Genomic DNA, 27,562 nt, shown 5'->3' with positions numbered 1-27,562 from the left:
TAGAATGCACATCTAACTACGTCTGTTAGACTGCACGTCTAACTACGTCTATTATACTACACGTCTAACTACGTCTATTAGACTGCACGTTTAACTACGTCTGTTAGAATGCACGTTTAATTACATATCTGTTAGACTGCATGTCTAACTCAATGCATCTAATGCCCAATCAGTCTAATGAATCTCATTCAGACTTAGTCTAATATAATCTGTTTTCAATACACCTGCACCAAAAACGATTAGACGACATAAATTGAGTTTTATATACATTCATCATCAAAATTCCAATAGTCAAACTACTTTGACACTTAGTCAAAATAATTTGACCCAACACTCTTTACTTAATTTTTCCCAACAATTTCCCCATTTTTGATCATTTAAACTATATTATCAAAACCAGGTGAGTTTATGAGTTAATCCAAAAAAAAATCTCTTTTGATGATGTTAAAATCATACAATCTTAATAAAGTAATGTAAACACCCATCAAATACGATAGAGATTAAAGTAGATTACCAAAATATTCCAACATAAGTTTTAAAATGAAAAAGCAAAGAAAGAGATTTATGGTCCTTCCCTTTTCACGTTTGCATCTGCATCGCCTTCATTCAGAGAATCACTAGTTAGGAGGTTGTGAAATCGAGTTACAACACCTCGGCCGCCTCCACTTCTACCGCCTCTATCGCCTCTGCGACCTTGACCTTTCTTTACTAGTTTGCCCTCTCCTTCGATCTCCTCATCAGCAACTTTACGTTTTTTGATCGAGTTCCTCTAGTAGCTCATCTAGTAGATCCACCTCTTGAGCTACCCCTCTAAAGCTACTTCCCCTTTTTTAACATTATTATCTTCAACAACGGCAGGAATTTTAATAAGGGTTCTTTCTTTAGCAGTAATAGCCTCTACCACTTCAATAGCATGAATAGACCTTACAATAGAGTTAGCATGCCCCATTCTCTCTGCTTCTGCTCTATTCATTGAGTTGGATACTTCTATCATTTAGGCTTGAAGGAGATCCATTGCAAATATGACGACTTGATGAAGTTCCAAGGTGAAAGCCTTTGACTCGACATATTGCTCTAATTGACGATTAAAGAAATTCTTCTCAAATTTTTTGTACTTAGAATTTTCAATGTTGACTTCATACGTGTTTCTATGCATGGTCTTCTCCAATTTTTTTGAATGGCAAGGAAGGAAGACATCTCTTTTTGGCTTGACACTGAGCCCTTTTCAAGATTGGCCAATTTGGACTGCATGTCCAACATATTCTGTTTAATGGAATTTATCGCATCCAACATTGTATTACAGAAGTTTGCTTCTCCAGGAGAAGCCTCTTCGGAAGAATGAGCAGCTGAGGACACAACTTGAGAGTGAGCCAGAGCAGTTTGAATTGGACTAGCTTGCGCATGTACTTGTAAAGAACGCTCGGGTTCTTTATCTTGGGAATGAGAAGAGGGAGCCTTGGACGCATCCTTGGACTGCTCTTGATCATTGAGAATGTCAGCGCATGCTTGGTGAGTTCCTCCTGGCATATCCTCAGAATGCAGAGGTTATTCATTAACTCTATCAACAATGTCTACCAAAGGAATAGGAAATGACAGGAGATGATCGAGGAATAGGAGAGCTTGGAATGAAGCATTCTTCCAAAGGAATACCTTTTGAAGAATCTTCTTTATCATCTTGTTTCCCCTCAATAGAGGGAATCTCCTCGACATCAGCTTCCTTCAAAGGTTCCCCCTTTGCTTCTAATTCAGTAGATTGATCAGCAATCTTAGTTGATTCATCTTCTCCCACCGGATGTTCTTCTTCATTAAGATTAGAAGGAGCCACCTCAAATGTCTCCTTCTGTTGAATAGACGATTGAAGGTCTTTAGCAACAACCTCTTCTTCTTCTAAGACAATTTCTGTTTGAACCAAGACCGAAGTCTGTTCAACAATTTGCTGGGCTAAATTTCGCTTCTCTTCAAAAGATACGTTGACTAGCTCAATGAGATGGGCAGCATCCTACTCATCTTCCTCGAAAGTAGATTGATTTACTTCAAAGATTTTCATTGGCTCGTCTTCACTAAATGAATCATGAAATAGACTTAACTTAGAAGACTCTATTCCATGAATCTGTTGAAGGACTGTTAAACAATAGTTTTTCATGATGAGGTCCAATCTCTTCAAAGCATTCTACTCTGTAAGAGCATCCCTGTCGAGCGAGTTGAAGTTGGTCTTTCTCTTCTCAATCATGGGAAGAAGAATATGTCCCATGATGTTAGCCACCACCAATTCTTTTCGTTTGAGGGCTTCACAAACTACATCAGTTTTAGCCCATATAAGGATTCTCTTCTTAGTCTTTATTATATTCTTCCATTCTTTCACGATCTCCTTCTTTGAGAACATCTCATCAAATTGAGTTTCTAATATGTAGTTCACCCAAGTGTCAAAGATGTTGATTTTCTTAGTAGCCTTCATTTCCACTTGCTCCATCACAAGGTTGATAATACAGTTAGCTTCAAAAATCTTCTCCGGAGATTCTGAAGCAATCCCATTTCCCTTTCCCAGAACCACAACTAGTTTAGGAGTTGGCAAAGGTTCTCGGATAATAATGCCTGAAGCTCCCCTTATTGCTCTCATAATTTCGAAAGGGGATAAAAGCTTCGAAAAGACCCCTTCTGGAAGAGTAGACAGAACGCCCTTTCCTATAATAACATATTGTTTTTCAATAATCTGTATAGCGGGAGGCTCGACAATCGACAGAGTAGGACCCTGCTCAGATAATACAACAGCGAGAATTGAAGCAATAACCTGCTCTGTTTTAGTGGTAGTTTCAACATTACCAGCAACCTCAACAGCTGCTGTCACTTCAAGGAGGACAAGCGAAGAGACCCTGTCAACATTTTCAATATTTGGACCGATTGGCTCAACAGTCGGCCGTACAACTTATTCCATAACAAGAACATCACTAATAGGCACAAAGGCCAGAGTAGAGGAGGAAGTTACCTTAGTAGACGTCTTAGATAGCTTAGACGCATTAGACGCACTAGACGTATTGGATGCCTTGGACACCTTCTTCTGATCAACAACAAGATCAAATGACTTGGTCGGTTTCTTCAATGGGCTGGGGGATGGAGAAAGTGACGAGATAGGAACGAAGACAATAGGAGGAAGACTCTTTCTTGCTCTAAAGTCAACTACTCCAGAATACTTATTTAGGGAGCTCTTTTGACTATTTGTGCTCGTCGTAGACTCCATTACAAATTTAGTTCTTTTTGCCCCCGTAGACAGAACAGAAGCAGTCTGTCGTTTAGATTGAGTGACTGACTGACCACCTATCTGTTTGCTGGAAGAGCCAGAAACCATATCCTTTGAGAGCTTCATTCTAGCAAGAGTGCTATTCACGGAGAAGTTGGTGTATATGTGACTCGGGTTTATAGCCTCACCCTCGCTCAAAGGAACACCAAAATACTTCAGAAATTGGCTGAGTTGGGCTGAGAAGCCCACACTCTCCATATTCTTAGAGTAAACCAACTCGCTCAGATTAGAGAATAGCGTAGATGCCCAGTTGACTTGAATACCTTTTGAAATGTTCGTCATATAGTCGAAGCGATCCTAGCCGTACATGTCGAACGAACCTGCTTTGCTTTCAAGAGCCTTTGCTACAATATCGTTTAACAGAATGAAATGCGACTTTAGGGCCTTCTTCTTCCCGTTTAGCCTGATTGCAGAATTGTCGTTCGAGAAAACGATCTTCATCTCCGAGATAGTTTCTGCTGGAAACGCAAGATTAAAAGTATGACCCTCCGATGGAAGTTCAAGAAACTCTGCATAGGTAGATTCATTGAAAGAGATAGGCATTTTGTTCATAGTTGCTGTAATGGATTCTCCGACCACATTCGTCGTCTTAAAAAACTCTCAGACTTCCTTCTCGTAGAAGATGAACGGACTGCCAAGATACTTTCCAAGACCGGAATACTCAAAGGAATGGAACATATCAACAATGTCTTGTTGATCAAGGGTGTAAACCGATGCGAAGTCCACCTGCAAGTTGTTGTGACCAAGAGTAATGGGTTTCTTGTTAGCTATTTGAGAAAAGATGAAGAAGATGACACGATTTCTTAGAGAGAAGTTAGAGAAAAACTAGGGTTCTTAAGAGATATATGACCGTAAAAACTTCAGGCGCATGGACGATGTCCTTAAATAGAATCCGAAATGTCACATGGCATAACCATCACTTTTTTGACAGAAAGAGGACCCACTAATTAATGTTAGACACCATTTCCCAAAGGTAGTCATCATTAATTTAAAGGGTATATAATTCATTCTCCTTAACATTGAGAGACACGCGTCTTCAAGTTACTAGGAGATGACTGATTTTAATGTTTGAGCGGGAAGATAAGATGATAGCGCATAAAGGACATCTGTCCTTAATTAGTCTGAAGATGAAGCGTCTAACTGCACACGTAGTTATATGTTTCATTTCCTTCTACGTTTTGGCATCTAGGTGGAATAAACGTCCATTAGACGCATGAGTCTATTAGACGTCGACGTCTAATTACGCATGAACAACACGTATTAGACGTGTGTTTGGTTAGACGTGAGCGACTATCATCGCATGTCTTATAAATGTTTAAACGTCTATTAGACTTCAATGTCTAACCGCGTAGGTTTTAAACCAAGACAATTCAACTTAGAAGCACATACTATGTAAGAAAATATACACCTAAGTACTTGATTTTCTTTTAGACATTCTCGTCTAATAGACCGATTAAATATTTCGTCTGCGTGCATCTGATTAAACATATTTACACAATAAAATTTCCCTCAATTTATGCTTGTACAAAAAGAATAAACAAATGTTTTAAGGTCTCTAAGACCGAAAAGTATTTTTAAGGAAGAAAACACTTAGTCCTCGGAAGTGGCGTGTGCCACTATTGATCTTCTAGAGCATGTCTTCAGAAGAATATGCTCTAAGCTTCCTTCCTGCAGCTTTCCTGTATCACCTACACAAAGAAATATTTACAACGTTTGGTATTCACATTCACTCTGGTCCTCGATCAATCAGTCCCTTGTGAATCCATATTTGAGTTATTCTTATGGATTTTCTATTTTGTGTTGTAATAAGTGCGTATAATTTTGACTTAGAAAACGTCTTCCTGCTAGTCAATGATCCCTTAACTTTAGAAGATGATTTTCTTTTAAGACTCCTTGACTTCTTGTCAGGTTTTGGTTTGCCAGACTTGCTGACTGCTTCTAACTTAATTTTCAGCTAGCTAACAATTGGTGGAACATAAGTTATCTCATCCTTTAAAATTAGATCCTCACAGCTTGGATCAGTTCAAATATCAGTTAAACTCCTTTTGACAAAGCTTATTGGCTTAAGCTTGTCAGTTGTTGAGTTTAACTTCTTATAGGACTTATCTGAGTCATCGCTATCAAATCCTATAATGGATTTGCATCCAGTAGGTTTCAACAGACTAATCTAATATTTGACAACTTCTCTAGACCTTGTCCAAGAACTAACAATATAGTTTAAACGTTTGTTTTCAGAAGAAAGAGTTTGAAACTTTTCTTTGAGCGTCTCATTCTCAAATGTGACCTCTACATTGTTGTTTTAAAAAACTTTTGGTTCTGGAGTTTGACATAAAATCGGTTGAGACATTTCAAAGGTGGATTTTATTTCATTATGGGATTCTGATATCTTTTTATACTCTATGACCATGTCATTGAGTGCAGCTACCAGTTCCTCCCGTAAAATTTCTTCAGAGGAAATATCAAATACCTCAGATTCCTCAGCTTCTTCTTCTTCTCTCTCCATGAAACAAGCAACCTCGTCATCATCACTATCGTTGGATGATGAGTCAGAGTCATTGTAGTTCCATTTGGCCTTTATGTCGGCTGCCATAAGAGCTTTCATTTCTTTCTTTTCGTCCTTCTTCTTCTCATCACGCTTCGGCTTTCGGCATTCTGATTTGTAATGACCTAAAATACCACAGTTAAAGCACTTCACGTTAGATTTAAATTTCTTATCATCATTGATATTTGAGGAGCTTGAGTTAGAATTGTTCTTCTTCATGAATTTGCCTAACTTCTTCACGAAGAGAGCCATATCATCGTTGTTGAGCTGCTGGGCAGCTATCTTCACTTCAGCGGCAACGGGTGGCTCCTCTGCAGTCACCAGGGCCTTGGTAATGATGGTGGATGAGGGATGCTCCTCTTCAATCCTATAGTTTAGCTCAAACTCATAGGCCTTTAGATTGGCATGCAAGTCGAAGAGCTCCATCTTATTGAGGTCTTTGGACTCCCTAGTCGCCATGGTCTTGATGTCCCACTCTCTTGGTAATGCTCGCATGACCTTTATAATAACTTCTCTGTTACTGTAGGTCTTTCCAAGAATGGCTAGAGTGGTGACAATCTTGTTGAACCTTGCATCGAACTCAGTCATAGTCTCTCTAGGACGCATTTCGAAGTTGTCGAACCATAATTTTGTTTTCTTTGGTCTGCTCGTTGCCTTCACACAATTGAGTGAGTTTGTCCCAGATTTCTTTGGCGGTCTCGCATGCAATGATGTAGTTGAACATGCTTTCGTCAAGAGATTTGTACAGAACGTCCATGTCCAAGTTGTTGAGGTTATTCTTTCTCTTGTCTTTGTTAGTCCATTCGAATTTTTCTTTTTCGATTTTGATGGGACCATCTGTGACAACACTCCACGTGTCATCATGAAGAGATGCAAGATGAGCACGAACTCTCTTCTTCCACACCATGTAGTTTTCTTTTGAAAACATATGAATCGTGGTGGAGTTGGCATCTTTAGACATAATTAAGGTTCTTGGAGATAACTTGAAAATAGAAAATAGGGCTCTAATACCATTTGATAGGATCGGTTCAACCAATAGAGAGAGTGGTCTGACTATTATTAGCAACTTCGGATAAACGGATTGATATAGATTCTGTGAGGGATTAATATCACTTTCTATTCTTCGCAAACCTTCACAAACTCTTGAAACGATTCAAGTCTGGAACTGTTTGTTTAAGTTTGAAGCTTTGAACCAATGAAAAATGAAAGACAGAAGGTAAAGAACACAACAAGTTGTTTATGGATGTTCAGAGCAAACTTCCATACGTCACCACTTCTTCCAACAACTGGAAGGATTTCACTATATACTTTGAATCAGATACAGTTTACTGAACTAGCTAACACTCTGTTGAACAGAACAACCTCTATTCAACTTACAATATGATAATCATCTTGAACTTGGAAGATGAATGGAATCAGTAAGTGCAAGAGTGAATGAATAAGAAAAGTATTCAATTCAGTAACCGATAATTGGTGATTTGTCCGTTGTCCTTGACCAACTATAAATAGTAGAAGGATATCAATGGTTGGATCTTCTTCATGGACACGTGGAAAGAATCCATTGGAAAGCCCCATAGTACAAGAGTACAACAGACTCTATGCTCATGGATCGTGGCTGTACTAAACGGTAGTGCACCAGATATCCTTCTAGAACTGTTCTGCATTGAACAAGTAGTGGGAAGAATATTCGCGTACGTGGCGTTCATTCATTTGATGCAAATAACTGGCGTACTAGACTACACGAAAGAGTGGAGCAGGAGTAGCGTACAACTAGTTAATCGTGGTGGACGTATGCTGACTTTAAATGGCTGCTGAAGCGAGACATTAGACGTGCTCCATTAGACTTTCAGGTCTAAGGGAGTTAGACGCCAATGTCTAGCAGCGAGTTCCATTAGACAACCAAGTCTAATGGAGTTAGAATGCAATGTTTAACTACGTATCTGTTAAACTTGCACGTCAAACTACGTATCTGTTAGACTTGCAGGTCTAACTACGTATCTGTTAGACTGTAACTTCTAACTACGTATTTGTTAGACTTGCACGTCTAACTACGTATTTGTTAGACTTGCACGTCTAACTACGTATCTGTTAGACTTGCACGTCTAACTACGTATCTGTTAGACTTACACGTCTAACTACGTATCTATTAGACTTGAACGTCTAACTACGTATATGTTAGACTTGCACGTCTAACTACGTATCTGTTAGACTTGCACGTCTAACTATGTCTAGATTTCCTACTTAGACCACGTCTAATTCAACATAGCTTGATGCTCCTGCACAAAAACAATTAAACGACTTAGCTTCTTTCATATTTAAACATCATCAAAACTCAGTTCTTTAATATTTTATAATTTCTAAGTTAATTAACTCTTAATTTGGTTCTTCCCAACAATTTCTTCTAAGTTAATTAACTCTTTACTTAATTTTTCCCTATAGTTCAGCTTCCATAGCTTGAAGAGATTTGGCTATCTCCATGACTTGTTGAGTGAGGGACTCCAATGTAGATCTTGTGTCATTGTGACGTTCAAGATTCCGAGACTCGTCTTTGACATAAGTCTTATTGATATGAGTGAAGATGAATTTATGCATTCTTCCAGCCCGAGTATGGAGAATTTTAACATCTTTAGCAGTTTCCAGTAGATCTTTATTGGTGCTCTTTTGGGCATTGGCTAAGGCAATATGCGCCTTGGCGTTCACAACATTTTCCCTGGAGTTTGAAACGTTTGCTTTGGAGTTCGCAACATTAGTCTTCTCAATATTCTCCATTCTTAAACCCAAAGACTGAACACTTTATTGAATAGTGGACAGAGAGTCCAAAATAAGCTTTTAAAAGTTCATGACTCTTGGAGATGCGTCCTTAGAGGATGAATGGGAAAAAGATGCAAGATGTGACCCAACAAGAATAGAACGAATATGATTACCATGAAATCTTACCTGCATTGAGTGCTTTAGTTTGTTTTATTTGGCAAGTGCTTGGGGAGCATTCATCATTGCCCTAGAGAGATCTTCTTGGATTTCACCACATAACTCCAAAACATAACCTGATATATCTTCAAAACGAAGACAATGATTAGGGGATGGAGGTTTATTTGGATTGGATGGGAGATGGATCTTTTAACGTTGGAGGGGGAGGGGAACCTTTCTTTGGGTATCTTCTCTTCGGATTGGAGGAGGATTTAGCAGATTTGGCTTCAGACTCCCCTTGGGATTGAACATGTTCCCCCTCAGCGGATGGGATCTGCTTTTGTTTAGACGTCTTCGAGAGTTCCCTCTCAGTAGATGGCATCTGTTCTAGTTCAGATGACTTCGAGGCTTCCTTCTCAACTGACGGATCCAGCCTCTGTTCGGATGACTTTAAGGGTTCCCCCTCAACAGACGGTGACTTCCTTTATTCAGACGTCAAGGGAACTTCGGACGTCTCTTTCTAAATGGACGACATCTACTCAACTTCAGGAGCAATAACCTTCTCCTCCTCCTCAACGAGAGGAATTTCTTGGTGAACTTCAGATGGGAGGGACATTTGGTCAATGTGATGACATTCAAATACCCTCCTTTCTTCAATAGATGATATTTTCTGTTCGGCGAGATGAATAGTCATCTGCTCTTCATCTCCCGAGAGCATCTGCTCAGCTCCGAAAATTTGACGAGGATTGCTTTGAGGAGATGGCATGTCATCAATGAATATCATTTCCTCATCGTCGTCTAAGTAGTTGAGATCTGCACGTGATGGTTTGATTCAAAGACCAATTGATTTAGATGACTCTTTGTCGTGAATGAATCGACTGGTAGTGGAGCAATAGGACTCCATGAGTAAGCAGATGCGTTTTAGAATCTTCGCGTCCACTTGAGCCGTCTTGTCAAAGGAGTTGCATTTTTCTTTCCATTGACAGTAATATGGATAAAGTGCTTTCCCTATCACGTTTTCCATGACAAGCTCTCTTCGCTTAAGAACTTCATGGACATTCTTCGTTTTCGTCTAAGAGAAGATATACTTCTCCGTTTTCAACATTTCCTTCCACTCCTTCGCTATATTCTTACTGTTTATCATCTCAGCGAATGGAGAGTGGAGTCTATGTCTCATTCACGTATCGAAAGCTTCAATTCTTTCAACTGCTTTCACTTCAACCTCTTTCATGATAAGGTCGATCATTTGATTAGCTTTAGATGTATGTTCAGGAGCAAACACAGCCACATCTTTTCCTTTCCTTTCCCTGGAATTTCGGCAGGTTTAGGGGTAGGAACTGGTTCTCTAATCATCTGGATGCTTAGATCCAAATTTTAAGCCTCAAACAGAAAATTCAAAAAATCTAAAAACTTCAAGCTTTAATGGAAGATTTTTTATTTTCTTCGATTTGAAGGGTATGAGTTGGTGTCTTGGCTTCGGAATGATCCATGTGAGCTATTTATAGCTGCCCATGATCGGTTGGAGGAGCCAAGTGGGACAAATCAGCCAAAAACCATTAATGGTGTTTCGGTTGTTCTTCAGTCAACTGGCGGAGTAGGCAATGACGAGGCCTACTTTTGTAGGGAGAATGATCACCATCGTAGGGTGATCATTCTAGGCTTTGAATCATCCGTTTTGGTCGACCAACAGCTGAGTTCCAAAAAGCAAAAATCAACACAGATCTTGAAGTTTATCATCACAGTGTCGCAATGAGGAAAAAGACCGGAGCCAAAAACGACATCGTTTTTATTTATTTTGTAATCCGGATTTATTCTGGGATGGTTAGTATGACCTCTCAAAGTCATTACCCCTTAAATTAAAGTGTTCATAAAATATAAATTTGAGTCTAAAATCTTGGTTTTTTATGCTAACATGGTGAGCTTATTATAGAGTAAAAAAAAGTGAAGAAAAAGTTTAAAAGGACATTAGGACAACTAGATTTTCACTAATTAACAATTGGAGAATGATCATTAATACCTTCAATAATTAGATTTTCTATCAAGAATGAGACAATTTTAAAATCACAAGATAGTCTTTTAAAATTGTTTTATTTTGTTTTCCTGTTACTTAAGAATTGTATATTTTGTTGGTACATTTCTACTTGATTGTTATAAAAGAAAAAACTTATTTTTGTTGTTTAGCATTTATTAACTCTATTTGAGATTTATTTATAAAATTATGTAAGTAGTTTAAAAGAAAATAAATAAAATGTAACAACTTGAGAAGTTCATAGTATATTTATTATTTCCATATGCAATAATATTTCAAGTATAGTAATTTGGTTATACATTTTTTTTAAGGAAAAGATATGCAAAAGGTTTAGAGAATCTTAACATATTTAAAAAAATTAATGTAACATCCCACTTAAAAAGGGAAATTTGAGGAAATGACCTCAAAGATGCCCTTATTTGAGCTGGTGGTAAATTATAATTTTAATTGCTTTCGTGGTCGTTTATTTTTTTTTTGACGAAATTGCCCTTTTCGCGAAACGCTAAGGGCTTAGCGTTTCGTGAAGTGGATTAGGTTTAGTATAAATACTGTAATTTTTTCATTTCCTTCATTTTCTTTCTCTCTCTTCTCTTCTCTTCTCTTCTCTTCTCTTGTTCTCTCTATCACGGCGGCGTCGACGACGGTGGCTACGGCGACGGAGGCTGTAGGGCGGCGGTTCAATTCATACAGATTTATAAGATCTTTATTTCTAACCCTAACCTAAATCAATTTATGTTTTTATTTACACAATCTTCATAAACCCTAACCCTAAACTTATTTTGCATGCAAGTCTCCGATTCTAAGGATTTGAAGGTCGAAGAAGATGTTCATTTCAAACCTAAACCTAATTTGAGTTATGTTAATGTTTCCATTTTCTTCATTTCAAACCCTTCGATTTAACTTGTTCTTATTTGGTTCATATTGGTTCATATTTGTTATTTGATTCATATTGGTTCATATTTGAGCATTTTGTTAGGTTCATTAATGGCTTTTGCAGAAAATCTCAGATCATATGGGTTTTCGTTTCAGGGAAGATTCGCTAAGTGCTTAGCGTTTCGCTAAGTGTTTAGCGTTTCGCTAAGTGCTTAGCGTTACGCTAAGTGCATTTCTCTAAGTGCATTTCGCTAAGTGCATTTCGCTAAGTGCTTATTTATTTTGATTAATAAATAAGTAATGTAATGCTTATTTATTTTGCTAATAATGTTTGAAAGATGAATATTGTGCTAATTTAAAATATATTTTAAATAATTTGGTGCAAAAATTACTTTAAAGTGTAATTTAATTTATACTTTAATTTTTGACAAACATAATTTTTTTTAAAAATTTATCCATTTATCATAATCAAGATGAAAATAATAATCCATAAGAAAGAGTCCAATAAAGATTCATATAAAAAAGTAGACTATTATTGGTTAGATATATCATATATATCCTGATCATAATGCACTTCTTTCATTACAAAGTTGTATACATGCATTTAAAATAGGAAAACACTGATAAAATCAAACATAAAACCAAAAAAGCCAATAAAAATAGGAAAGAAATTCACATAAGTTATCCATTGAAAAACCAAAAGATGAATTTTAGATGATTAAAGCCATGAAACAAGTGAGAATTACACACATACATACATATTATTACATACATAGAAAAGAGCAAAATCTATTAAGGTTCAAGCTTCAGCGACACAACTCTGGCTTGCCGATTACTCTTCGCAGACTTGACGAAAACAACCGCCAAACAAGGAGGTGCCCACCATGGCCTTCGGACTCTTTGTTCTCCTTTCAAACAAGCCACTAAAAAAAGTTCATTTTTTAATTATTAACATACTAAAGCTAATAAAATTATAGTTTTGGAAGAGAGTAAAGGAAGGACAAGAAATCGACCAACCTTTAATTCGCCTCAGTTCCTTGCAAAGGGTTATAAAGTCACCCCATTTCATGTGAAGTCGTCTTATAAACCTAAGTATTTGTTCTATCGTGAACATTGACATGCTTTCTAAGTATTCCCCATTTACACCAATTTCTTTGAATATTTGACGATAACTTCCTAGATTTATCTCTTCTAAATTTTTGCACCAAATTATTTAAAATATATTTTAAATTAGCACAATATTCATCCTTCAAACATCATTAGCAAAATAAATAAGCATTACATTACTTATTTATTAATCAAAATAAATAAGCACTTAGCGAAATGCACTTAACGAAACGCACTTAGCGAAACGCACTTAGCGAAACGCTAAGCACTTAGTGAAACGCACTTAGCGAAACGCTAAGCACTTAGCGAAACACTAAGCACTTAGCGAAACTCTAAGCACTTAGTGAAACGCTAAGAAATTAGCGAAACGCTAAGCACTTAGCGAAACGCTAAGCACTTAGCGAATCTTCCCTGAAACGAAAACCCATATGATCCGAGATTTTCTGTAAAAACACTAATGAACCTAACGAAATGCTCAAATATGAAACAATATGAACCAAATAACAAATATGAACCCACAAATATGAACAAATATGAACCAAATAACAAATATGAACCAATATGAACCACATAAGAACATGTTAAATCGAAGGGTTTGAAATGAAGAAAATGGAAACATTAACATAACTCAAATTAGGTTTAGGTTTGAAATGAACATCTTCTTCGACCTTCAAATCCTTAGAATCGGACACCTGCATGCAAAACAGATTTAGGGTTAGGGTTAGGGTTTATGAAGATCGTGTAAATAAAACATAAATCGATTTAGGTTAGGGTTAGAAATAAAGATTTTGTAAATCTGTATGAATTGAACCGCCGCCTCGCAGCCTCTGTCGCCGTAGCCGCCGTCGTCGTCGCCGCCGTGAAAGAGAGAACAAGAGAAGAGAAGAGAAGAGAAGAGAAGAGAAGAGAAGAGAGAAATAAAATGAAGGAAATGAAAAAATTACAGTATTTATACTAAACCTAATTCACTTTGCGAAACGCTAAGCCTCTTAGCGTTTCGCGAAAAAGACAATTTCGTCAAAAAAAAATAAACGACCACGAAAGCAATTAAAATTATAATTTACCACCAGCTCAAATAAGAACATTTTGAGGTCATTTTCTCAAATTTTCCCTTAAAAAACTATTATTTATTTATTTGGTCTTAGGCATATACGATTTCCTCCTTTTTCATTATAACACCAATGGATTACTGTTGTGAATAAATGTAGTTTTGAATAAGAAGTCAAGAACTGTACAAGTCTAATATGTAATGATATTATTATTATTATATTTTTTAAATGTTTTCAATGTAAAACTCAAGAATTAATTCGTGTTCTAAATCTTAGTGATGGTTATCTACTCATTGTAATGATATTGTTCTTTTACTTTCTCTATTTATTCCTCAATTAGTGAATGGTTAATAATAATTGATTATTTCACTAACTTCTCTTTTAATTTTTTTAAATCTATATTAAGTTAGATTATTTTTGTAAATTTTTATGAAGTGATCCTAGGACATCATTGTGGATATAGGTAATTTGAATCATTTGTATGTTGAAATATGCTTAGTTTATGATTATAATTTATAACATAATTTAAAAGAGGAATAAAAACTGTTTTTACATACCCTTTTATATATAATAATGTTTAATTTGAATTTGTCGGGTCGAGAGATGTGAATAATTTGAATATTTGATACTTTGGTCGGATTGTAGGTTGACCCGCCATAAACTTAAAATGGTTAAAAATAAAATTAAAAATATTATATATATATATATATGTTTCGAACTTGCAACCTAATCAAACAAGAAAAACTTTTAAACCAACTAAGCTAATAAGACTTTATATTTTAAATTCTACATAAAATTTGATAAACGCGCGACATTTATAAAAATAATATATATATATATATAATAATAATAATGCTTAATTTGAATATGTGGATGGAGAGTTGTGGTTAATATAGATATATATGTAAGAGTAATGGATACTTGGGTCGGATCGTGGTTGACCCGCCCATAAACTTAAAACGGTTAAAGATAAAATTAAAATGCTATAAATAAGTTTTGAACTTGCAATCTAACCAAACATGTAAAAACTCTTTAACCAAACTAAGCTAATGAAACTTTATATTTTAAGTTCTACACAAAATTTGATGAACGCGCAACATTCATAACAATATAATATATATATAATGATTAATTTGAATTTACCGAGTCGAGAGTTGTGGTTAATTTAGATATATATGTGGGAAGAAATTGATAATTGGGTCGGATCGTTGGTTGACCCACCCACAAAACTTGAAACGATTAAAAATAAAATTAACTATGATGCTACATATATGTTTCGAACTTGCAACATAACAAAACAAGTAAAATGTTTTAACCAATTAAGCTAATAAGACTTTATATTTTAAATTCTACACAAAATTTGATTAACGCGCGACATTAATAACAATATAATTTATATATAATGATGTTAATTTAAATTTGTCGGGTTGAGAGTTGTGGTTAATTTGAATATATATGTGAGAGTAAATGGATACTTGGGTCAGATCGTGGTTGACCCGCCCATAAACTTGAAACGGTTAAAAATAAAATAAAAAATGTTATAGGTATGTTTCGAATTTGCAATATAACAAAACAATTAAAACTCTTTAACCAACTAAACTAATAAAACTTTATATTTTAAATTCTACTCAAAATTTGATGAATACGCGACAATCATAACAATATAATATATATATATATATAATGCTTAATTTTAATTTTGTCGGGTCGAGAGCTATGGTTAATTAGATAAATATGTGTGAGTAAATTGATATTTGGGTCGAATCGTGGGTTGACCCGTCCATAAACTTAAAATGGTTAAAATAAAATTAGAAATGCTATATATGTTTCGAACTTGTAACCTAACAAAAAAATAAAATCCTTTAATCAACTAAGCTAATAAGACTTCATATTTTATATTCTACACAAAATTTGATGAACACGCGACATTCACAACAATATAATATATATATATATATATATAATAATGCTTAATTTGAATATGTCAGGTTGAGAGTTGTAGTTAATTTAGATATATATGTAAAAATAATGGATACTTGGGTCGTATCATGCTTGACCGTCCATAAACTTGAAACAGTTAAAAATAAAATTAAAAATACTATAGGTAAGTTTCAAACTTGTAATCTAACAAAACAAGTAAAATTCTTTAACCAAACTAAGCTAATAAGACTTTATATTTTAAATTATACATGAAATTTGATGAATGCGAAACATTTATAAAAATAATATATATAATAATAACAATACTTAATTTGAATTTGTCGGGTTGAGAGCTGTGCTTAATTTGGATATATGTATATATATATATATATATATATATATATATATATATATATATATATATATATATATATATATATATATATATATATATATATATATATATATATATATATATATATATATATATATATATATATATATAAGAGTAAATGGATACTTAGGTCAGATCATTAGTTGACCCACCATCAACGTAAACGGTTAAAAATAAAATTAAAAATGTTATATTATTGTTTCAAACTTACAACCTAGCAAAACAATTAACCAACTAAGCTAATAAGATTTTATATTCTGAATTCTACACAAATTTTGATGAACGCGCGACATTAATATCAATATAATCTATATATATAATAATTGTTCATTTGAATTTGCCGGGTTGAGAGTTGTGCTTAATTTGGAAATATGTGAGAGTAAATGAATACTTTGGTTGGATCGTGGTTGACTCACTCATAAACTTGAAATGGTTAAAAATAAAATTAAAAATGTTATATTTATGTTTCGAATTTGCAATCTAACAAAAACAAGTAAAACCATTTATCCAACTAAACTAATAAGACTTTATATTTTAAAATTCTACTCAAAATTTGATGAACGTGACATTCATAACAATATAATATATATATATATATATAATAAGGCATAATTTGAATTTGTCGAGTCGAGATTTATGGTTAATTTGGATATATATGTGAGAGTAATGAATACTTCGGTCGGATCGTAGTTTGACCCAACCATAAACTTGAAACGATTAAAAATAAAATTAAAAATGCTATATGTATGTTTTGAACTTGCAATCTAACAAAACAAGTAAATGTTTTAACCAATTAAGCTAATCAGACTTTATATTTTAAATTCTACACAAAATTTGATTAACGAGCGACATTAATAACAATATAATCTATATATAATAATGTTTAATTTAAATTTGCTAGGTTGAGAGTTTTGGTTAATTTGGATATATATGTGAGAGTAAATGAATATTTGGGTTGGATCGTGGTTGACTCGCCCATAAACTTGAAACGGTTAAAAATAAAATTAAAAATGCTATATGTAAGTTTCGAATTTGCAATATAACAAAACAAATAAAACCCTATAACCAACTAAACTAATAACACTTTTTATTTTAAATTCTATACAAAATTTGATGAACGCGCGACATTCATAAAAATAATATATATATAATGCTTAATTTGAATTTGTCGGGTTGAGAGTTGTGGTTAATTTGAATATATATGTGAAAGTAAATGTATACTTGGGTCGGATCGTGGTTTGACACACCCATAAATTTGAAACGGTTAAAATTAAAATTAAAATTGCTATATGTATATTTCGAACTTACAACCTAATAAAAAACAAGTAAAACTCTTTAACCAACTAAGCTTATAAAACTTTATATTTTTAACTCTACACAAAATTTGATGAACGCGCAACATTAATAACAATATAATCTATATATAATACTGCTTAATTTAAATTTGTCGGGTTGAGAGCTGTGTTTAATTTAGATATATATGTGAGAGTAAATTGATATTTGGGTCGGATCGTGGTTGACCCGCACATAAATTTGAAACGGTTAAAATAAAATTAAAAATGCTATATGTAAGTTTCGAACTTGCAACCTAACAAAACAAGAAAAATCCTTTATTTAACTAAGCTAATAAAACTTTATATTTTAAATTCTTCACAAAATTTGATGAACGCGCGACATTCATAAAATATAATATATATATATATAATGTTTAATTTGAATATGTCGGGTTGAGAGTTGTGGTTAATTTGGATATATATGTGAGAGTAATGAATATTTGTCTCGGATCGTGGTTGACCCGCCCATAAATTTAAAATGTTTAAAAATAAAATTAAAATACCATATGTAAGTTTCGAACTTACAATCTAACAAAATAAGTAAAACTTTTTAACCAAACTAAGTTAACTTTATATTTTATATTCTACACAAAATTTAATGAACGTGCAACATTAATAAGAATATATATATATAATGCTTAATTTGAATTTATCACGTCACGTGGTTAATTTGAATATATATGTGAGAGTAATAGATATTTGAGTCGAATCGTTGGTTGATCCACCCATAAACTTAAAATGGTTAAAATAAAATAAAAAATGGTATATATATGTTTCAAACTAGTAACTTAATTAAAATAAGTAATTTTTTTTAACCAACTAACTTTATATTTTAAATTATACACGGTTAAACGCGCGACATTAACAACAATACAATCTATATATAATAATGCTTACTATTTTTATTTTTCAAATAAATATATAATAATAAAAAATATTACACTCAAACAAAATTTTATATAATTTAATTGATAATTTGATTCAAAATTAGATATTTGTTAATTTTTTTTTCTAAATTACTTTTCTTCCTACTCAATGAATGTTGTTATTTCTATAATTGGTCCGCATCTATTATATTTTTCTTTTAAATATTTTGAACTTTTATATAGAATTTAAAAATATAAGTAAACATTAAATTTAGATTAATTTAATTTTACAAATTAAAACCAATTCAAAATTTTAAATATTATTAATTTTATTTAAATATTTATATATAAATAATATTTTATATATATCTTTATCGAGTAAATTCATGGAATCAAGTTTCTTAAATGGTATTATTTATTTTCTAAAATTCAATGTCTTCTAAATAATAATAATAAAATCACTAAATAAAAATTTATAATTATAAAATTAATTAAATAAGTTCCTTATTTAAATAAGTAAGATTTAATTTTAATTTATAAACTTATAAAATATTTAAATTATAAATTTTAAAAAATATTTAATTAAAAAATTAATTATGATAAAATCTTTTAGATAATATTTTTAATTTGGAGTTGTAAGATGAACATGTAGAAATCTTCTACAATTGTTGTCAATGGTATTCATTTTGGGATGTATTTTCTCTAATCTTCTGTCTGTCTCTCTCTCTCTCTTCATGTCGACTGCTACTTCATCCACCGCATTATCCTCCTCTACCGAGACTTGCACCTCCTCCACCGCCACTGTTGCCCAAACCATGAGGAAGAGCCGAATTCTATCGAGCAAACTTTATCTGGACGTTCCTCCTTCTAAGGTAAAGCTAAAATGAAATGTTATTTTGCCGATAATTCTCTTGTTCTATCATTGACCCAATTATTTTTTGTTTTCATGTGTCAGGTTCCTGTAATTTATTCATCTTCCTATGATATCTCCTTTCTTGGAATCGAGAAGCTGTAAGAAACTAAATAATTTCTTCATCATGTAATAATTACCTTTTGTGGAGTGTATAATTCAATGAATTATCCTTTAGTTTCCTGATTGGAAATCTTGTCTTTGTTGCGTTTCTTATCTGATTAGTAGCGGGTGAGTTGATTATTGAAGTGGCACTTACATATTTAGTATTCATATATGCAGACATCCATTTGATTCTTCTAAATGGGGTCGCATCTGTTGCTTCTTAATCACTGATGGTGTTCTGGAAAAAAAAATGTATAGTTGAACCTCAGGAAGCTACACAGGATGATCTACTAGTGGTAAACACTTTTCTCTTATTTGTTTCTGGTTTTTAGTACACCTAGTATCTGAAGGATATTCAAGTTTACTATTCCTTTAATTTTGTGCATACAAGACTCATACATCAGGTGGAACAGCTTAATGAACTTAATCACTTGATGGGTCCTGAAGTTTGTACTCAATGATCCCGCATGTGGACTTTAGGCAATTGATTTACTTTTCTATTTTTCCTTTTTAACTCTCTGAATCGTATCCTTTTGCAGCAACAATTTATTGATTTTTTCTTGTCTCGATACTCGTAAGTTTCAAATCAAACAATACGCTACATGTTTTTTTATTAGTTGATGTGTATTTATTGTGACAGGTGCATTCAGAGTCGTACTTGAACAGTCTGAAGAACAGTTTGAAACTTTCCATTATACTTGAGGTAGGAATGTTGTTTCATGGATATTTTGCAATTTTAACTAGCTCCAATTCAGAATCTTTAGTTTTCTTGATCTGGTTCTGTTTAGAATTTTCTTTTCTGTCCATCTGCTAGATTTGATTATCTCATTGTGCCTGACATACTTCCTGGGAAGCTTAATAATAAGCGGTTAGACATGAATACTTTGATATTATATGTACAGAGAAAGGAATGTAGTGATATATTATTTATTTTTCTATGCTATATTATATGGTGTAGGATTTCGTATCCCCGCTGAATTAAATCATCAGTAACCCAAAACTGTGTTGTCTGGATGTGTAAGATAACTGGATTAAGCCATGCTGTAATTTGTGAATGGAACAGAAGAGAGACACAATATGGAAGCTTACTGATGAAGAAAGATTCTAAGCTTTTGGTATTATTTTTCTGATGTATAAACAAGGTTACAATGAGTGATTAATGACTAGAGATGATGCAAACAATAGAGCCAGGGACACAAAACAAGAGAGGCGGGGCGGGGAGCGAAACATAGAGCGATAAACAACATAAAACTATGATGCAAATCTAAGTCAATTTTAAAACTCAATAACTTGGATTTGTGGATAGTTTTGGGATATTAGATATTATAATGTTTATATCCCAATGGTAATGTTGCAAAATGAAATTGTGAGCCATTCATGTGTCCTTTGGCAAGATATTCTTTGCCATATTCATAGGAAATGAAATAAATATATATACATAGATTATTTATATCTAACATCTTCGTTTCCCCTTTGTTTCCTACTAGAGTTCTAATCCGACTTTGTACTGACTAGTAAGAGTTATTCTGGTTTGAATTTCCTCCTTTGATTGTCCCCTCCCAAAAAAATAAAATGGATAAAAGACATGAAAAGGAAAGAAAAGATAAAAAGCTTTCATGGTTCTTCAAGATTTCAGCTGCACCAGTATACATTTTAGAATTTTAACTAACAAATTTCTTTTACTCAGATCCCTCCTGTAGCAGTTCTCCCTAACTGTCTTTTGCAGAAGAAAGTACTTTATCCATTTCGTAAACAGGTAATTTGTCAATATGCAAACTTCATTTTCTTAATTTTGAGACTTGAATGGACTAAAATTGTTATTCATAAATATGAATATAAATGAAAGGCTGTAACATTTGTAGCATTGTATTGAATACTCAATAAACACCTGGGGGCTATATTCACATGATTTTAAAATTCCTCAAGTTCAATCTTGGAAAAGGCTTATTATTCAAATAGTGATGATAGATGAATGGAAATTTATACTGATGCTGATCATGCAGACAATATTATGGATAGAACATCAATTTCTCCTTGTTATGCATATGCTTGGGAAAATGTAGTTACTTGGTGAAGCAAGAAATAAGATGTGGTGTTTCAAAGTAGTGTTGAGGCAGAAGTCATAGCCACTTGGCATATGAGAATAACTGAGAATACCATAAAAACTCTCAAACTCTAATCTATTGTGATAACCAATCAACTATTTGCATAGTAAAAAATCCAGATCATCATGATTAAACCAAACCTGTAAAAATTGACTGACACTTCGTACTGGAGAAAATTGAAGGCAAGAAAATCTGTCTCCTACATTCCAACTGCTCATCAGAATGCATACATTCTCACCAAGACCCGAACAAGATTTGAATAGTTAAGTTGCAAGTTGGGCATATATAACTCAACTTGAGAAGGAGTGTTAACGCATTACTATAATTAATGAAGGGAATTACCAATATATTTTTTATATAATTGGATAATTCATTTGACTTTAGTACATTGATTCTTAGATATAATCACTACCATAAATACCTTGATTCTATAATGGAATCCTTACCTAATAAATCCCATAATTTTTGGGATAATGTAAATTGTAATTACTGTGTATATAAAGGGTATTACCCTCACAATAAAGTTTACACATATTTTACTCATAATTTCCTCAACATACATAAGCCTCTCCACCTAAGCAACATAATTTGGTAGTTGCTCCATATATACTTCTTAAAGAAATCACTATATTGGAATGTATTTTTAACATCTAATGGAGCTATATGCCACCCCTAATTAACAATAATAAATAACTTGTATAGCATTACAATGAGCTACTTGAGAGAAGTCTCAAACCGATCATACCATGTAATGTCACAATAGAACCATCATGGTGATATTTGATGGTCAACATTACATGGCACCCAACCGCATGGTAGAAGGTGGGACCTTAACTAAGTTCAAGTTCCCAAGATAAAAGGTCAAGCATCTAATTAGGCCTCTTTAGAAAGATAAGGAATATACAATGTCTCCTAGTACAAGTGAAATAAACTTTGAATTGACGGACAAGGAAAAACAATGATATCTAGGCAGTAAATGTGTATAAGAAATAAATTAGACAAAGGATGATGAGTGAATGAGTGTTAACCTTGTCAAAGTGCAAAAGGAACATAAATATCTGGAAAGGTGTTCATAAGAGGCAATAGATTGTTTATGAGTAGTAAAGATATAAGATAAATTTGGATCTCACATGCAGAAGAGGACAGTTTGTGAAGGAACTCTACTCTGTATGGAGGCTGGAGAAGACTCCATACTTAGTGGACCACATGGACTAAGGCGTGGATGAGTGACATGGTGACATAATAACTAATTATGGTATTGGACCTCTATGAGATAGCGGAACTGTTGTAGAATTTGAAGAGAAAGAGGATTTGATATAATTGGAATTGTTAAATTATTACAAAGGATGTTACAATTTAGAAGAACTACAAAATAGGCTAACCAAATGATAGAACAATTTCCTAGATAAACATTAATAACCCTTTTGTTGGTAAGACATAATTCCAACCACTTGGTGTTAATCAATATTGACAATGATAAATGTGACTTTTAGAATGGGCAGCATAATACGTACAACCACAACTCATAGTATATTTTAGACACTTTGTCTAGATTGATATATGAATTTCAGTTTAGCTCAATTTTTATAGTTTTATCTGGTGACGTTCTTCCTCCATTTTCCGTTTTGATTACAAAAGAAAGTTTCCTTTTAAAGGTGGGAGGAACCATTTTGGCAGCAAAGCTCGCTAAGGAGCGAGGTTGGGCTATTAACGTTGGTGGTGGGTTTCATCACTGTTCTGCTGAGATAGGAGGGGGGTTTTGTGTTTATGCTGACATCTCACTGTGTATACACTATGCATTTACCCTTCTAAATATTTCAAGGTAAATGCACTTGCAACTCATCATTAAGTATGACCCAATACATTTATTTACCCAGTTTCTGGTATCAAAATTCTCATATAGCCACAAAATGATTTTATCTTCATTATTTGCAAGTGAATTGCAGAGTGATGATAATTGATCTTGATGCACATCAAGGCAATGGGCATGAAATGGATTTTGCTCACGAGTCACCTTCGATGAGCAATTCTGGTGCAGCAGAAAAAGTCTACATCCTGGATATGTTCAATCCACAAATATATCCATTTGTAAGTATATTAGGGGCATTCATTATTATATGTATATTTGTGTGTTTCCTCTATGTTAAAACATAAATGAGTGGTTTTACTAATGACAATGATTTATACACGAACTCTAGCAAGCCTCCATATAGGCTACAAGTAAAAACGTCATAATATGACTCTTCAAATAAATTACTAAGAGACATACCCTTTTATTTTTTTAATGTAGGATGCTAGCATGAAAGAGAAATATACCCTTAGGCCTTAACTAATCTAATTCTTCAAATACATGCATATATGTGAGTGTCTGACTAATTGTGTACAAATATAGATTCTCCTGGTCAGGAATATTCTTGCAGCTGAGAAGTTGACATGCAATAGTCAAAGTTATACTAATATGACCCATAGTCATTTTTTTCCATCATGTAGGATTATGAGGCCAGAAGATACATTAGTCAGGAAGTTACAGTGAAGGTGAGTTACATACTTTAATTAATGGATCCATACATTACTTAATTTTGTTGAATTATTATAGATATTTAATTCTAATGTTTCTTGATCACTGTACCTTGATCAGAGTGGGACTGCAACAAATGAGTACTTGAGAAAGTTAGATGAAGCACTTCAGGTACATGTCTGAAGATAATCCTGGAGCTCTAGTTTTTTTAATCGATTCTACAATATTAACAGTTACATCTTTAAAACATGAAATGATACCATTGGGAGTCATTTGCATAATTTTATAATTGTGATACCTTCCATTACAAAGCTGTAAAAAAGGGAAATTTTGATATAGTGAATAATTTGTAACGCTTAAACCGATAACAAGGTTAATCCAAGAATAAGATGGGATAAAAGATTAATAGAAGGAGATGTGATAATGGAAGATTGAAGTGAGATAAGAGGGAATAAGGCTCCCTTAATTTCAAAACCGTCAATTGCACAAGGTTCCCTTAACGTCATCTTTCAGGTTCATCTTGTAAGAATTCTTCAACAAGTGTCTTTTCATCGTTCTCCTCATCTGAGAGTTGCCTTGCAGTTATAATTAATTTGGAGGAAGATTTTTCATTCGTACACTTCTTCCCGATCCCCAACTCCATATCCTCCGTAGGCTGCAACATTAACGAAGCTTCTCAACTTATTTCCTTAATAATCTCTCCACCTTCTTCATTTTGTAGGATGCTTGAACTTAATTATTTAACCAATGACATCGCCTCTTTTTCTGAGAGAGGGGGTGCATCATCCTACTCAAGTGGGGGCTCGGCGGAAGATCTCATGTTCTTGTCTTCTTTGTTTTTGGACTTAAACTTTAGATCCGCATAAGGCAACAGCAATGAATATGTCAGACTTAGTTTCTTCATGAGATTTGCTACTCCGTCTAACAAAACTTTCAATTTGTCCTGCCTTGCTTCTGTTCTTCTCGATTCTACTCTTCTTGATTCGAGGCTAATCACAAATTTCTTATCTACCTTCCAATTTAGATCTAACAAAACTTTTGTACAAATTTTCATAGGAGTTTGGTTGAAGTGTTTCCTCAATGCCTATGTAAATTCCTTCCATGTCAACGCAACTCTATAATTCCTGCAAGAATGAATGATGTAAACCACTCACTTGCATCTCTTAACATATTGCTTGTTATCTTAAATTGACTCTCCAGTTGTGTATTTTTCTTGTGAAATATCCGTTCAGCCGAACGAATCCAACCTTTAACATCATTGCCATCACACACTGGAATCTTGTATCTGTAATGGGATAGAGAATCCAACTTTTAACATCATTGCATCGCACACTGGGAATCTTGTATCTCTGGTGGGATAGAGATAGGGGAAACTCATGGTATTGAGAAGCAAACCTTCTTTTCTAGTTCAAACAAGCTTTCAAATAAAACCCAGCCTCAAAACAAACAAGCCTCACCAAAATCAGCTCAACAATTGATCATACTGTATACCATTGTAATTCAAACTGGCCTTGTTGTATTCAACTCAAATCAAACAAATCAAGAAAGTCTCCACAATGTATCAAAGTCATCTTCACTTTAAGCCCGTACTGTTCCCTACTAATCTTTATTTCTTATAATGAATAGAGTCAACAAGCCTTCCAAGTATATTCAATCAATAAAATAGGCCTTTCTGTTAATTATTACTTAAGCAATTACTTAACAGACCTTTAGGCAAAATATCACAAAGCCTTGATCCCAGGAAAAATCAGTCAACAATAACCGACACAAAGTAATTGACTCATCAAACAGCCCTTGAAACAACTAATAGCATTTACTGTTAACCTTGAAGCCATGTATACTTCCCTTCTTAATCTTTCAATTTTCACTCTTGATACTTCTCTAATAGTTGAAAGAACAAGAAATGTTGGCCTTCTCATATCTGGTCTTTGAACTGGCCGTATTATTGCAAGTGGTGTATAATGGACTTTTTATATTATTCTAGGTTGCTGGAGAAAGATATAACCCCCAATTGGTGGTATATAATGCAGGCACAGATATTCTTGATGGGGATCCATTGGGTCAATTAAAGGTTATTTCTTTCTCAATTTTTTGCTTAAAATTCTTATGCCCGCCTTGTTAAATATTTATTACTTATCCAAAAAATACGGTTTTCTTGTTAACATGTTCTTTAGTTATCTGTCAATAGGAAAGTGAATGCTATAGTATCCTGAGATTATGTCCTATTGATCAGTTCATAATATAATTCTTTTCATTAATTAGTAAATCACCCACTTCAAAAGGGTTTAGTTTGCTTCTTAGTTATGATTCTGCACATCCATATATGATGAAATCCCGCCATTGGGCAATAGTTCTCGTTAGTTTATGACTAAAGAATATAATCTTATGCATGAGATTTATCTATGTAATCAATTTAAGGGTACTGCTAGCAGAATGCTAATGTATTAAGTGATCCCATCCCCACTGCGTTAGGCTTATTTGGTTGCATCTATTTTGGGTTTATTCTAAAATGTAGATGTGCTTCATAATTCCAGAATGCATCTGTTTTACAAAGTCATGCTTATTTGGTTTATTCTTGGTTCATAATCTTCTGTAGGTGATTATTACTTATTATTATAATTGTTTTTCTTTATTCTTCAATACCATTTTCTGTTCTCTTCTTTATCAAACAGATTAGTCCAGAAGGCATTATAAGAAGGGATGAGAAAGTTTTCAGATTTGCTCAAGAGAAAAAAGTTCCCATCGTCATGCTTACATCAGGTAATCAATCTTATTTGTAAGAATGTGTGTTTCTGTCTTATTTGACTTGCTTCCAAATGCAGTCATAACTGAATGTGTGTTTCATCTTAACCATTTCCTTATTCTTTCAGGAGGGTATATGAAATCCAGTGCAAGGGTAATAGCTGACTCAATTTCAAACCTTGCAAATAAACGATTGATTGACATGCATGGGAGGACCATATAGTGGAGTTTTCTTTCAACCAGAGTATGTATATTAGGCTCCTTTGTTGTATCATATAGCATACCTGCACACATTTCAAAGCCAAAACGTTTATGAGATTGAATTGTTTCTGCACTTGCGTAGAAACAAGAAGAGAAAATTAACCTGAGAAAGTGTTTGATTTAGTTTGTTTGGACTTCTAAGAGATGCAAATGAACAATATGTAATGCTGACATTCGTGCATATGTAATTTTTAATTGGTCAAAATACCAAATTGGGGCTTGAACATATATGATATTTTGGTACAAGGGCTCAAAATCTTTAACCCACATGAGGCTCCAACTTGGGTTTGTCGGCATAACATCTTATATAAATATGTTTAGTTGATAGACTATTTATAAATGTTTTAAAATTTTAGGTTAAATGACAATCTCTATCTCCTTCACTCACTCACAATTATTTTGCAGCTTATTTTGCAGCAGTTAGCTGTGCACACCTCAATTTCTTTTCTCAACTCTTGATATTCAGAACTTGTCCTCCCTTTTCTTGAATCTTAAAGTGGAAGAATAGTTCATTTCACGCATTTCCTGCCCGATCAGCTCATTGATCTGTATTTGTTTCCGTAGAATGAAATCTTTTCAGACATTGATCTGTATTTGTTTCCGTA

General features: G+C 33.7%; 2 protein-coding genes across 2 annotated transcripts; one reads left to right on the top strand and one right to left on the bottom strand.

The window, feature by feature from the left end:
* Nucleotides 1-12,370: 12,370 nt before the first annotated feature.
* On the bottom strand, nt 12,371-13,181 carry LOC124909675. Its single transcript, XM_047450332.1, has 3 exons — nt 13,178-13,181; nt 12,664-12,837; nt 12,371-12,569 (listed from the first exon to the last, which is right to left on the bottom strand). The coding sequence occupies exons 1-3, from the start codon at nt 13,179-13,181 to the stop codon at nt 12,439-12,441; spliced, it is 309 nt and encodes a 102-aa protein (XP_047306288.1). The 3' UTR covers nt 12,371-12,438.
* A 5,794-nt stretch (nt 13,182-18,975) lies between these two features.
* Nucleotides 18,976-27,185, top strand: LOC124909586 (histone deacetylase 2). The gene is given in 13 exon segments (XM_047450252.1): nt 18,976-19,188; nt 19,272-19,327; nt 19,509-19,575; nt 19,577-19,627; nt 19,972-20,034; nt 21,019-21,087; nt 23,092-23,258; nt 23,383-23,524; nt 23,927-23,971; nt 24,075-24,125; nt 25,939-26,025; nt 26,627-26,714; nt 26,825-27,185. Coding segments are annotated over 13 exon segments (1,179 nt in total). The 5' UTR covers nt 18,976-18,990; the 3' UTR covers nt 26,920-27,185.
* Nucleotides 27,186-27,562: the final 377 nt, after the last annotated feature.

This window comes from Impatiens glandulifera, chromosome 7, assembly GCF_907164915.1.
Source record: "Impatiens glandulifera chromosome 7, dImpGla2.1, whole genome shotgun sequence".
NCBI lineage: Eukaryota > Viridiplantae > Streptophyta > Magnoliopsida > Ericales > Balsaminaceae > Impatiens > Impatiens glandulifera.
This window is presented reverse-complemented; position numbering and strand designations above follow the sequence as displayed.

Coding starts and splice junctions, on each gene's coding strand:
- LOC124909675 (XM_047450332.1), bottom strand. Junction 12,570..12,663: donor GGAACTGAGGCGAATTAAAG/GTTGGTCGATTT, acceptor AACTTTTTTTAG/TGGCTTGTTTGAAAGGAGAA.